We start from the raw sequence: 14,543 nt of genomic DNA, 5'->3' as shown, positions 1-14,543 counted from the left end.
CACTTTCCCCAGCAGGTGCTGTTTTCCAAGAGACTATAATACATGACAAGACCATTTCACGTTCACACTGTCGGGTACGGATAGGTTTTGTAAGCTTAGGGTTAAGTTAGAGTTAGGCTGCTGTTCCAGGCCACGATGAGGTGAGGTTAAGGGAACATTGGTTGGTATCTACTCTTTACGGACTTTGCTTTTGTGGCAATACGCAAGACTGGAAATGGGCTGTAATCCATTCTCCAGCACAGCCACACAGCTAACTGTGGTGCAACAGCACCCTGTGACTGAGCTCATTCACACCAGTTTAGCTGTAAAAACCTACTTCGCATTTCTGGTGGGTTAATGGCTGCCTGCTCCCTGTACATTTGGAAATAAGATCACGCAGTAGAGGAGAAAATAAGCAAGACAAAACCTTACAATAGACTTTTACCTTCTAAATTGTGCATAAATGTCTCAAGGGATTTGTACAAAACACTTCAGTTTCTTAACAGAGTATGTGTTTATGCTACACTACACTCCTGAAGCTGATGTAATCCAGCACAACAGCTCTGCCCCAAATATCACTTTGGTGTAGCTTCAAGTGCTTTCAAGTGAGATTTTTATTTTGTGCTTCTGTTGCAGTAATAAAAAGAATCACACTGCAGTAGTTCGGTTTTTTTGTGTGTGCCTCTTGTTTGGCATTAAAAGGTAAACTTTGGTTAGATTTGGTAAATAGTGCTTTTCACAAAAATCCAGGTGAAGAGTTGCACAAGTGAAGGTAACAGCAGTAAAGATAAAGTGCTGTTAATGTGTTTTACAGCTTAACGAATCAGAGAAGGCAGAAAAACAGGAAAAAGCTAATTAAAAACATGCCTCTCAAAAAAAATCTTTAAATAAACAAACATGGTTAAATTTTTTAACGTAAGACTGGTAAGGCAGTAAAGATAAAACTGTAACTTCTAATGCTTATTGGACCTTTTCCTTGAAATGTGGCAACAAAAATGATTTTTTTTTAAAAAAGAAGCAATTTTGGGCCATTTTTTCAACACTGGGAATGTTTGCAAGGAACTGGGTGCATTCCACAGTATTTGTTCATTACTTACGAAGTAAGTTAATTCTCCAAAATAGACTCCGAATCTCGCATCCATGGAAGCTTTCAACCTCTAAGAAGCTTTGAACCCCGAAAATTCATCAAGAAAGTTACTTACTTATTTAGATGTTACTAAATGGTGTAACTAATGAGAAGAAAACATTAAAACAATCAGGAAGAAAACAAAGAAAACAATACAAACATTGTTAGTCCCATTCAGTTCCCAATCAGTAATCATCAGAAGATTGGTCCTCTTTAAGCGAGAATTAATTCAAATCACCAGTATTCAGCCAACTTCTCCTCACAGCAGTTTGTTAATCCCCCAAAACATATTTCAGAGAGAACATCAGAGAGAAATTAGGATTCAGCAAAGTTGTGCAGTGACTGTAGGGTCGTTACCCCAGTGGGCACATGAAGACAGACGGATTTGATGCTTCAAGGTTTAGTTGTATCGTAACCGCATGCTGAAGACAGCCTCGCTGTTGTCTACACACCAGCTGTCTCAGCAGCCTGGTCAGTCAAGCTGCCAGTGCATGGCTGGGCATCCATTCGTTTCTTTGAACAACACACACACGCCTCTGACCCAATCCCCTACTGTCTTCCACAGATTTTTCGTGGATTCCCAGAGACAGATTCCTTGATATGATTTACACTTCCTCCCTCTCTCCCCAGCTGTGTGGATAGTCATCTCTTGTCAGAAAAAAAAGGGTGTTGGGGGCTGCAGAGAGAACGAACGTGTGGATGTGTTTTAGTAAAAATGTAAAGCTGCTCTTTTCACCAAAATTGAGTCTGTGGCAGGGAGACGACGATAATGTGTGAATGTAGGTCGCTACGCAGTTCTCTAAACATTTTATATCAACTTCTCTACAGGACCTTCAGGACATGACTGAGACAGGATTTGATCCTGGAAGCAAACATCAGCCTGTGGAGATCCTGCGTCTATAAGCCTCGAGACGAGACTGAGCATTGTTCAATAGAATGACTTCCGATTTCCCAAAACTAGACATAATCATGCTGCAGTGAGGGCAACACTCATTTTAAACATCTGGCAGATTATTTTCTGTTTTACAAAAGTGTAAGAAATTAAACAGCTATCTTTATGCACTGCACTTGGTTAAATATTGTTAATTACACTTCTTAGTATGCACCACCAGGAAACAAGGAGCCATCAGAAAACTTTTTGACTTTGCTCTCTACAGCAGATCCATTATGCTTCTTCAAAATAATCCCTTATTTTGAAAATGTTTAATTCTAATTCATTTCTAATGTTGTGGACTGTTGGAAACCCCAGGAGTTACTTTGTGGGTTAGCGCACTGGGGAGAAGAAGAAAACTGTAAAAACTAAAGTCTAGAGTTATTCAACTCCTCTTTGGTTTGCAGACTCCCCCACACCCTTAGATTTACAGTCGGTGCTGTGGGACGTCTACTCCCTCCTCTTCTAATAGCCTGCTGTGAATCCCAGTCCAGAGCTGTGATGTCACCTCAGAGCTTCCACTGCTTCCTGTCAAGTTTTTCAATAGTCCTCAAACTGCGGAAGACTTACACTCACATTGTCCGTACACAAATTGTACCTGTGCTCCTGCTAAAATATAGTGCTTTCAGCTGGCTAGAAACACTGTTATTTATCTCTAAAGTGGAGGGGTAACCAGGGAGGCTAGGTGCATCTGAGAGCCTCGTGTACTAGCATGGATTTGCCTCAAACTTTGTGCCATTATGGTCCCTGATATTCCCACTCATTCAGCTTTGCTGTCTAAGAGATATGAATCAAGCCACCATCAGCATACTTTATGTTCAGTCAACAGACTGCTCTTCGTGTTTTACCAACACGTTGTTCTATCAACATCAAACTTTGAAGTCTATGTAACACACAAATATGGGAACACATTGCAGTAATATTTAAGTACAAATACTCTGCTAATATTTAAACGTTTGGGCTCCATATTTGTGTGTGTTTATTTCAACATCTAAGAGTTGGTTCTTTATTTTGTCTGCATTCAGCCTCTGCGTGTTCAGCCTCTGCTGATGTCTTAAATCAGTTTTTCCAGTTATCTTTTTAGGCGTGCCTGTAGCTTAAGCTCACAGCTGTTTGTTGTATTATCGCTGAAGTGCTGACTGCCAGACTTCTTTTAAAGCTGACGAATGCTGCATTCAACCTGGAATGACCTCTCTTTGTGCCAGTGTTTGTGGGTGTTACATCACAGTAGATGTTTTTTTTCCCCAAGTGCTGCTAACATTTTTTTTTAAATCTATTGTTCGAGCTCTAGCTGACTATTACAGATGTTCTGCATCAGCTTGTTATTTACAATAATCAGGGCTGACCTTTATTTTAATCCACTTTATGCAATTCATCTATGTGACCAGTTTTCTTAATAGTAAATTAATGTATGCACGCTGTAGAGTTCAATTGTTCAAACTGCTCTATTATATTATGATGAAACATTGTAATTATCTCTGGTGCAGCTGCTGTAAGGTGTTATTCTCTAAGACACCCTGGCCAGCTATTTATTTATTACCCAACCTTAAGGGCATGTTCTCCATAAGTGTGCATGACATGTTTTTCTATTTCATAAAAACAAATATCAAACCTATGAGATGTTTTATCACAAATGTCGATAGAGGATTTCAAGCATCACCACTCAATCACTCAAGTTCTGCCATCTTACTTCAATATGTTGTAGTGCTTGTGATGCATGTGGCCCCTTATTACTCGTACAGCTGCTCTTACTGTTCTATATTTCTTCATATATTCTTATATATTTTCTATATTGTGTATTTTGTTGTACAGTTATTTTATTTTTAACTTTAATTTTTATATTTTAGTTTATTCTTTCCTAGTTAAATTTACCCTTTATTTTAATTTTTATATTTATTTCCTGTATTGTGTATTTTGTTGTACAGTTATTTTATTTTTAACTTTAATTTTTATATCTTATTTTATTATTTCCTAGTTAAATTTACCCTATTTATTTCCTATCTTATTCATAGTCTTTTATTTTAGGTCACGAGCAGTTGTCTAAGCATTTCACTGCATATCGTACTGTGTATGACTGTGTATGTGACAAATAAAGTTTGAATTTGAATTTAAGGTTTCAACTGTCATCCTGATGGCTTGCACACGAAGCCCGTGAGGTGTTAATGTGGCATGAGTTTAGCTTAAACTTTGTCATTTCCATTAGCAAATCAAACAACAGCATCCAGCTGACAAAATATACAAGGACAGGGAACCTCATAACAGCTGTAATATGATCTCTTATCTGTAATTGAGGCCAGACGGCGGCACACGGGAGTACGTTTCCTACCTTATAGTTACGGCAGGTGGGATTGAAAGCGTTGGTGCCGCAGGCGAACAACGTCTCGTCGTTGCGTGGTACCAGAACTTTGATGTAGTTGTAACATTCATCCTGTCAGGAGAAAAAGACCTGGACATTATTGCACATCATAAAGCCGGTCCGTTGTGGGTCCTGGCACGGCAAAAACACAATCAAAGAAGGAGTTGTAGCAGGTTAACAGTTTCCTGCGTTTTCACAGTCATTATCGTAATCCCCAGGGCAATTCTTGTGGTTTCACCGTTGCTCTGGAGAGAAAAATGTGATGCCAAAAAACTCAAATATGTCTCTCCTGATGGCTGCATTTCTGATAAGCTACCTGCACACTACTTTTGCTCATTAGAAAACTTCTCTTGTTCAGGAAATGAAGGCAGAGGCAAATACAGAAGACCTAAGAAGTGAAACCCAAGACCGAAAACAGAACGAGATGAGAATGTGTATGTGTCTGGAAGATTATACTCACGCTGTTTTTCCCTCTCACAGTGCATTTCTCCACATCCTTCGTCTTCCAAGTCAGTTTCTGAAAAATGAACAGAGAGCCAACTGTCAGCTCAAAGACAAGCTGCTTCTCACCATCGCAGCTTTTGTTGCTCCCAATCGTTCAAGTGCTATTACGAGACAGCTGTGATGAAAATCTCATTAATTTCAATAAACTGTTGTAGAGAAAAACAAGCAAACAGAGAAATATCAGCGATGCCTGCTGCGGCTCGAGCAGCTCATCAGTGGGCAGTTAAGCATTGTGGTGCCTCAGTGATAAAAATCTCTGTGAAAATGCACACATGAGTGAAACAAAACACAAAGCGCTGCTCGCAACACTTCACTGTCTATATAAGGAGGAGTCAATTAGCTTCATTAACCTGCTGGCCAAAAGCCCTGTCCTTATTTTGTAGACACGACAAAATACACTTTTTGTAGCCGTGCTAGTCGTTCAGCAGGCTTTTATTGAAAAAGATCCATCAGCTTGTTAACAAGCTCTGCCAGCTGAAGGATTAATGTTCCCCCATCAACTGCTGACTAATTTAGTGGCCAAATTTTCTCAGAACTTATCAATACCAAGCTAAATACTTGGAATTATTTAAACTCATTTCTCAATAGCATGTGAGCAGATAAGAGCTGCATGGCTCAATTGGCTGTCTGGGAACAAATTGGCTAGCTTGAGTGGAAGGCTGCCAATATTGAAGTATTCAATATTTCTGTGCAGTCGGTCGATATCCAGACCAAGAGTTCTCGTCGTTGCCACATAATAATATACATTTTTGAGTGAAATGAGCTTTAGGTAAATGTGTCCCGACCAAAAGAAAATATTTGCCACAAATCCAGTGCCATACTTGGTTAAAGTAATATTGTACAGTGCTGTGCATATTTTTTATGTCTTTGCTAAAGCTGCACAGAAAGCAACACTGGTTTAAAATGCATCTTGAATCTTTACTGAAGCTGAGGTTTCACTTCTGCTGGACCACAAGTCCCTGAAGCACAATTCATCCCACAGGCACCTTGTTCTCCATTTCTTGTGGCTGGCTCTCAATTTTCTCGGACGGCTTTCAGTATAGCAAAACTTATGAAGAATAGATTTGCATTTTAATTGTTAAGGGTACATCTACAAAGTTAGTATTATTTCATTTCCACTTTCTCAGATAAACATGATAATGAATGAATAAAAGATTAAGGTTACTATTCATATGTATTTTTCTCATTGTCAAAAAATAGAATTAAAACATATCTCAGTACTTCTCTTACATTTCTGGATTTTAAACCCTGTTTTTTTTTCACTTGGCCTGAGCACACTGGATGAAAAATAGTCATCACACAATTTCTATGGATGTGTCATCGTCCCCGTGCCTGCCCGGCTGGCCCTGTGTGGCTACCAGTGTTGCCAACTCCTCAGTAAGGAAAATCGCTATTGGTTGTCCTAAAAGTCGCTAGAAGTCGCTAAATGACGTCATCGCCTAATTTGCATAATTGGTCATGCTAATATAATTGTAACCTACGTTGTTGGAGAGAGAAATAACATCGTGGACGAGACATAAAGTGAGTAAAAAACATCCTAAATGCATTTAGAATTTATTTAGAACTGCAAATTAAATTTATTTTAGCAATTATTGTTTTTTTTAATGTCACAATTCCAACCCTGCTCCTTTACCCGGGCTTGGACCGGCAAAAGTGACCCGAAATAGGCACTCTGGTGGAGTTACTTTGTGTGTGTGTGTTTATAAGTAGTTTTAAACCTGATCCACAAAACAGCATAAGATTAAAAGAGTAAAAGAAGAACTGACTGCGTTACAGCACCCGCTGCTTGTTGAGAGTAAAAGCGATATGCGCTTTCACGTCTTTTTTTAGCGACTTTTTTTTAGAAAAAAAGTCGCTAGGGGGTCTGAAAACTCGCTAAATATAGCGACAAAGTCGCTAAGTTGGCAACACTGGTGGCTACATGCGTGTTGCTTTTGTCTCTCTCCTCTCTCTCTACTTGCTGCCTGGGCGGAGCTCATTGTGGGCTCCCGCCCCTGGCCTTCACCACCTGCAAGCAATCACCTGTGGCTCCTCACCTTAGCTGTGTCCCAATTCAGGGTCTGCACGCTTGAAGTACGCATTTTAAGTGTGATTACGTCACCGCCACGCGACGATGGCTGTCCCAATTCGAAGTGTACTTCAAAGGCATACTCCAAATGCGCCGTTGATTTCCCCAAATATCAAGCGTGGTCCGGTGCACGCTTCGTGGTCCCATATATCCCACAATTCATAGCGCGGTGGTGGGTGTGGATAATTTTGCCGCAAAATACGGCAGAAGGGAGCGGCCGAAGAGTGAACTGTCAAAAGTAAGTACTGAATATGACGTCACTTATTTATGTGCGAATGTTTAATAATGAAGAACATTAAAACATTGCTGTTGGCCACATTGCCACAGTGAGATGATTTTAGTCTCATGAACAACATTAGCTAATTGTTATTTACTAGCTAATCTTGAAATGACTGTTCAGTACAGAAATGAAGCCCAACAATCATGTTTTACAGTCCCGTGGTTTCAGCCTCAGATACTCAACTAATCAAAGTGATGTCATGACAAAAATGAATGACCAACAAAACGTTTTTTCTCCTTCATTTCTGTCAAACAAAGCTGTATGTAACGTTTCTCGCGGTTAGTATCGTGGTTGCTAGGCAACCTGAACAGCGCGACGAAGGCTAGACCGTCCCATTTCACAAGCCTCTCACTTCCGCACTTCTCGTACTTATAGTACGCACCGTCCGTAGTACGCGTAGTGCGCGTACTTCAAGCGTGCAGACCCTGAATTGGGACACAGCTCTTGTTTGCTCTCGCTACTTAAGGCAGTGACTGAGAGCACCTCGCCGCTGGACTATTGAGTAACGCTCGTCAGTGCTGCTTTAGCCTAAGCCCGTTTTGTGCTTTCTTCGTGAAAGTTTTCCGTGTTAATTCCTGATCTCTGTATACAGATTCTTCGTGCTCAGTTCGGAAGTTTGGACACCGAAGCCTGTGCGTGAGTGCCGCAGTGAGAGTGGCGTGTGTGAGGAAAGAACCTTTCCAAGTGCATTCTTCTGTTCGTGTGGAGCGGAGCAAGAGAGGACATTTTTCCTGATTCTTCCCTGTACCCCTGGGAACCTTGGCCCCCTTCTCCTTCACCTGTATATAGTGCACCGGGAGTGTGTAAATAAAATTCAGTTTTCTGTGATTTCAGTCTGCGCCGAGTCCTCCCTGTTCCCGCGTGACAGGATGAGAGTTCAAGCAGCAGGATAATGCATGATAGTTTAGATAGGACAGAGATAAAAAAATAAAAAAAAATAAAGCACAAGTCACAGATTTGTGTTAAACAGACAATCCAACTTACGGTAGGAGTCATTCATTCCTGCTTTTGGTCTTTTATTTAAATTATTTTGTCTGTAGGAAAACTACACATTGCCAACTTTACTCTAAAGGTGAGATGTCCCTGGTGCTCGAGGGTGTACATCTTTGGTCCAACACATTTTATATAAAACCGAAGATCATGAGTCAAATTTTTGACACCAAATCCATCACTTTGTAATCAGTACATGGCACACTGATTTTACAGCCAACACTTTGCTGTAGAAAAACACCTTTGTTTGGAAGACCTCTGAGGTGATTTTGTGAAGGTCCAAAATGATTCAGTAGGACTCAGCATTTATGGTAATAGGTTTTACCTTGTCCACGCTCGATTCGGTTTACTAATAATTACTTTTGGCCACCCAGGCCCGGGGAGACTGGTGAAGGGGAGAATGCGAATGAGCGCCCGGTGTGAAAAATGAAGAGCTAGTTTAAAAATTTGTCGCCATGAAGGAAAGGATCTACGATGATGGGGGACCCACCATTTTCTGATACGAGTCAGTCACACACCACCAATTGAACTCAGATGGATAACAGCGTAGGACAGCGAGAACGTGATGGCGGTGTATTCATACAGTCTTTAATAATTTTCCTCTCAGTTCCTGCTGTCACACTGGAGGCAGCAGCAGTATGGATGAATTGGGAGAAAAAACACACATCATATACACACAAATGTTCAAGTCCTCGTATAACCCAGTAGAAAAAACGACTAACATAGTTTTGTTCAAAGGTTCCCCTTCTTTGTGTTTTGTTCCACACCCAAATCAATAGTTTAGATGTCCTCAGTGTGGAACGGAGGTGTTATCAGAATAAATATCCGTGTTTGGCAGTAATTTATATACAACCAAACAAAAGTCCAAGCCTTGGAGGGCTTTTATTTAAGTGCAATCATGTTTGACAAATGAGATTCAGATAGGAGTGAACATGGCACTTCAAACAAGAGCAGCGCTCCACTTGTAGTGGATATAGATGTCTGAAGAGAGATTGCTTAATACTTGAATGAAAGGGAAAGGCAAAAGGGTAGAAAACAAAATAACGAGATACAAACAAAACAGCCCATCCCCCCTGTAAAAACACCACTGTTCAAAAAAAGAACAAAAAATGTACAAGAAAGGAAAAGCTGCACAAAGAGCTCTACCTTGGTTCAAACCATTCCTTAAAATGGGTTCAGGTCTATTTTGTCCCGGTGATGTATTATTCAGACTATTACTATTGGCAAGTAAAAGCCCATGTTCGCTTATGTGAACGACTTTAAAGTTAATCTTATGTTTAATGAGCACAGAATCCTAAAACTTATTTCAACTTTAGCAGACCAAAATAGTCGAGTAAGCCTGATAACGCTCACATTATTGGTATTGATCGCGAAGGATCGAGAGATCAAACGTTCCTTAAATGTCAGAGTCTTACAGAAAGAATTTACCTCTGAAGTGAGTTTTTGCATTCAGAAAAATCAACAGACTGTTGTTAAGGTTTAAAAGCAAATGGCAAGCGCACGATCCAAGATAAATAAAATGTCCTTAAATAAATGAATATCGACCTAAACACATGTATCAATTAAAAGTTCTATGTTGAACTAGAATATAGCTATGGTGGGTTTTTTGTATAAGATCGAAATAAAGTAAACACATTGGAAGATTTTCAATCATGATAGCAGACAGACACTTACTTGCTGTGGGATTATCTGCTCAGATGAAGCTGCAAGATTGATGGCAAACACATGGTCCCTGCAAGAAAGTGAGTCACGACATTATTGATGTCATCTTTCTTTGCAACCCTTCATATTTTTTTTTTCCAATGCAAAGCTTTAGAAGCATCTAACTTAACCAATTCACCAAAACCTGCTCCAAAACTCTCCTTTTTTCTCTGAGTGCAATTGATTACAGCTGTGCAGCAACACAGACTGGGAGGTGGATTAACAGGCAAGGTTTATTGGCTTTTTGGCTTCAGGACATCACACAAGTTTTCCAACTATCGACAAAACCCATATGAATCACTTTGTGAAGTGAGGAATGCATTTGTTGCACGCAGCTGTAGAAAATATTAAGCCAGTTTATGTGCATATAGGACCTCTATAACTTTTTGGACTGGGTTCTTGGCAGTGGGAGCACTTTATTTTGAAATAGAGCCAAACGCTATAGCAGAACTTACTTTGCACAATGCAACTGGGCAGAGGAGGTGCAACCCTGTACTGTTTAGATAATTAACCTAAAACACATCGAGTGGCAGAGCAATGTGCAAATTAGGCTGTGTAATGCACTTGAAAAAACTTCAGAGGTCCTGCCAAACTGCAAACATGAAAGCAGTCTGATGCAGAAGTGCTGCCTGAGATATAGATCACAAAGAGCTAAAAGTTTCATTTTGGAAACATTTACCTTTTGGAAGTTTTACATTTTCACAAGAATGCAAAATTACAAGAAGCAGTTTCTGTAGCCGTGTTTTTTTTTCCCCTAATCACTTTTTACTTTCACTTGGCCTTCGTGGAGTTCTTTATTATGCATTTAATATATAATATCTGCACTGTTGACACTGATTTGTTTTGCTGGGCTATTTTCCCTCCCTGACAATTAGTTGCAAATTTTGTCTTTCTTCATTGTGTCCTTCCAAGAGCCCATTTACCTCTTGCCCTGTTTTTGCTGCAAAAAAGGAAAAAAATAAACTGACTTGTGCTTAATTAGCTTTACTGGCTAAAAAAAAAAAACTCCAAATGGGTAAATGTGTTGCTTATATAATCAGATAAATTATTCAGAGCTTGTTGGCTGCTTATCAAACTATTTAAGAAGTGTGTGGATAAAGGTTTAGGTTAAAGAAACATGATTATAATTACTCACAAAAGCATTTATTATACTGAAGCCTTTGTGCAACCATGCACATGTTAACATAGTATCAGACTTATAGATGGATGCTAATGAATATAAATGTGTAAGATCATTATTAACTATCTCTTTATAAATGTACAGATTTTACAGTAGGTTGGTAAAAAACACATGTATGAAAATATCCCTAGTCCTTATAGTCCTAATATTTATATATTTATACATGAAGTAATGGTCAATGTTTTGAGTCATATTTTCAACTTCAGTAAACAATGTAAACATTGTCATATTATATCTTTTGTTATGTTGAATTAGCAGCTGAGTGATGGTGACTGACCGTGCAGCGATATAGAGCATGTGATTGATCCTTAGCATCCGCTGGAAATCCAGACCCAGACGGACAGTGTCATTGTCTGACATGAGTCCCTGGAAGCTGGGGTAGAGGTACGAGGCTGCATGGGCAAAAAGATGAAGAGAAGAAGAAATTATTCGAGTATAAGACAGTCATATGCATCCCCCCCTCCAAAAAAAAAAGAACAACAACAAAACAAAAAAACAACTGGAAAGGAATGTCAGAACTTTACTGTGACAGTTCACCGTGGAATCAAAATTTTAAAACTAAAATGGGGATTTCCAGTCTTTGTCAAATGTCAGTGGCGTTTTTTTCCCTTTGAAAAAAAAAGAAGCAATTTTTCAGTTTCACATTAATGGAGGCAGTTGGACAACGACAGCTAAAAATTTCATGCACAGTAGTATTAGCAATTTAAGAAACACTAACCCAAGGTTACAATTTAGTCGTCTTTTTGAAAACCCTGAGCTCACACTGTATGCAAATGCACACTTGTGGAGGTGGATCAGGGAGAAAAATAGCATCCTAAGCTGCAAATTAGGCAGTCGTGTCATAGAAGTCAATCTGATTTAAATACCTGGCTCCTCGTAAGCATTTCTGAGCAGACATGTCTGGGGACTGTGCCAAGTGAGGACAAAGAAACAAATCAAAAACATCTGAATAGACATTCTAATTGTCACATTTAAATCAGTCTCACCTGCTTCAAAGGTCACGAAAGTTTAGCTTAAGCTGTTTTCATGCATGCACTGCACCCGTGAACTTTTCTGGGACTTATCAGGGAGAGCCGCACGCGAAAATGCAAATGTTGGACATTAAATACTCTTGTGAGGTCCTTATTGCAAGGTCTGTCTGATGCACGATTGTGCTGAATGTGCAAGTAGGCCAACTAGTGGGCGACACGTGTTCCATCTCCTGCATGCATCCCTGTCACAGAAACGACATGATGCACTCACTCCAACGCAAACCATTTACTGCTGCATGACACGTGTGAGAAAGGAAAATATCCCAGCGTGATTCTCCCGAAATCTTCGAAAGTTCATGTGTGAAAATGTCTTTAGTGTTATCATCAATGCCATTAAATACCTTCACCTGGTAAAGTGCCTCTATAACAAATGACACCAATAGGGAAATCATTAAACAAAAAACAAACATAAAATGTTAAATAAGATGAACTGAGGGAAGTCGTGCAAAGACACAGTGATTTAATATAAACTTTATGGTGCACTATGGCTGATTTTCAGCTCCCCCTTCTTCCTCTTCCGCATGTTAATTTCATTTTCTTTCCCTTACTCAAAGTGCAGACGAGCTCACCAGAGGGCAATATTATTTTAAACAATGGGAGATTGTGTCCAGTACTTTAAATAACAAAATAACAGTCAGCCAGTGGATGGATATGCCTTTCAAAAACTTGATTAAAAAAAGATCCTTCAGGCAAAAATGGAATAAGCCTGGCTCAATACTGACACCACGCTGTCTTCCATATCAGATACTTCCCCTGCTGTCTTCCTCTTTTTTAACTAAGCAAAGACTCAGCTGAAGGCCAGAGCATTCTGTGTCTGTAAAGTACTGTATTAAGTGCCCTCCAGCTTCCCATCTGACCTGGGCTGCTGCTGAATTAGCAATCCCCCCTAGAAATACACCACAATCTGAAATTAGTCTCTCTACAGGGAGCCGTACACGCTCCTTTAACCACTCGTCTCAAATCGACTGTTTAAAGATTTAAATGCCTAATGTCTGGCTGAGTGCTGGACCTTGCTGTGCTGTCTGGTGAAGAGACTCCCAGTGGCTCAGCAGCCCGCCCTGCCATCCTCCCCCTTGGCAAATGAGGACTTCTAATTACTCTTTAGCACTTTCACACCCTGTTTGGCTTGGCTAGGTCATTGCTAGCAGAAAACCCCCAGGATAATGACTCGAGGCATTTAGGATCGCTACAACGAGAAGAACGTACAATGTATAAGACCAAGTACTCAAAGAACTACACCAGAATCCTACATTGAAGCTCCAGCAACACTTGTAGTATGAAGAACAATGTTATTTCTTGAGTCAAAGGAGCTTGCAAAGAAAAGCGTCTGGACTTCTTTAAGTTACTTGAAGACGTTTCACCTCTCATCCGAGAAGCTTCTTCAGTTCTAAGGTCAAATGGTGGAGAGTCCCAGATATAAACCTAGTGGGAGTATCCCCCCACAGAGGGACAAAAGGACCCCCTGATGATCCTCTAATCGCCTGAGCCAAGGTGTAAAACTGGGTGTGGGTCCCATGATGTAGGTCGCATGATAAGGTGGGGCCCAGGTTTCCCAATGAACTCACCCGAAACTCTGGCTGATTGGGACCCACACCCAGTTTCACACCTTGGCTCAGGCGATTAGAGGATCATCAGGGGGTCCTTTTGTCCCTCTGTGGGGGGACACTCCCACTAGGTTTATATCTGGGACTCCCCACCATTTGACCTTAGAACTGAAGAAGCTTCTCGGATGAGAGGTGAAACGTCTTCAAGCAACTTAAAGAAGTCCAGACGCTTTTCTTTGCAAGCTCCTTTGACTATGATGACCTGGATGACTGAGAACCTTCACAGACAATGTTATTTCTTGACCATCTTGATGGTTAGCTTTTAGTCTTCATGGACAATGGGTGTAGGTAAAGTTGATATGCTGTAAAACCAATTTTGTACTGAGATGTATTCCCCAAACTGCACTTCAAAGATTGCATTTTAAAGAACAAATGAAAGAGGAAACAGTCTGTCAAGGACACACGTTAAGTTATGACATGTTATCCATAACTGTTAGGACTTAGTTCAATATTTAAAATCTATTGCTACTGCATAGTAATGAGAACTTTTAAAAGGAACCTTTTATGCCCTTTTTCAACTGCATGGTTTTATTCTTGAACTCTGTTGGAATTGATTTGCATGAGAAACTGTTTCTTATTTATCACATGCAGAGCCTTGGAGCAGCACCTCATTCACTGACTGAGATTTTAGGTTAACCTTAACAACGTCCCTCTTTTAAGGACAGTATCTCTTGATCGGCTGCCTCTAACATACAAAGGAAAAAGGTTGTGCGTGTAAGATGCTAAGATTAAAGAAAGTTCCTCTTTCAGACATCATACAGAACCAAGAATAGCAAAAAAGCTGCCGGAAACC

At 40.1% G+C, this 14,543-nt stretch overlaps 1 protein-coding gene across 4 annotated transcripts in view; it reads right to left on the bottom strand.

Annotated features, from left to right (window-relative positions):
- sema6cb (semaphorin 6Cb) overlaps positions 1 to 14,543 on the bottom strand; it is a 161,473-nt gene that overhangs the window by 52,415 nt on the left and 94,515 nt on the right. For all 4 annotated transcript variants that reach the window (XM_087848419.1, XM_087848421.1, XM_087848422.1 and 1 more), the window contains 4 exons: positions 11,393 to 11,507; positions 9,909 to 9,966; positions 4,853 to 4,909; positions 4,363 to 4,464 (listed from right to left, as the gene is read on the bottom strand). In XM_087848419.1, the coding sequence (XP_087704545.1) occupies positions 4,363 to 4,464; positions 4,853 to 4,909; positions 9,909 to 9,966; positions 11,393 to 11,507 (332 nt within the window). The remainder of the gene's footprint in view (positions 1 to 4,362; positions 4,465 to 4,852; positions 4,910 to 9,908; positions 9,967 to 11,392; positions 11,508 to 14,543) is intronic.

Source organism: Neolamprologus brichardi, chromosome 11, assembly GCF_056152115.1.
Source record: "Neolamprologus brichardi isolate AB-2024 chromosome 11, ASM5615211v1, whole genome shotgun sequence".
NCBI lineage: Eukaryota > Metazoa > Chordata > Actinopteri > Cichliformes > Cichlidae > Neolamprologus > Neolamprologus brichardi.
The sequence above is the reverse complement of the archived record's forward strand: the minus strand, read 5'-3'. Positions and strand labels throughout refer to the sequence as shown.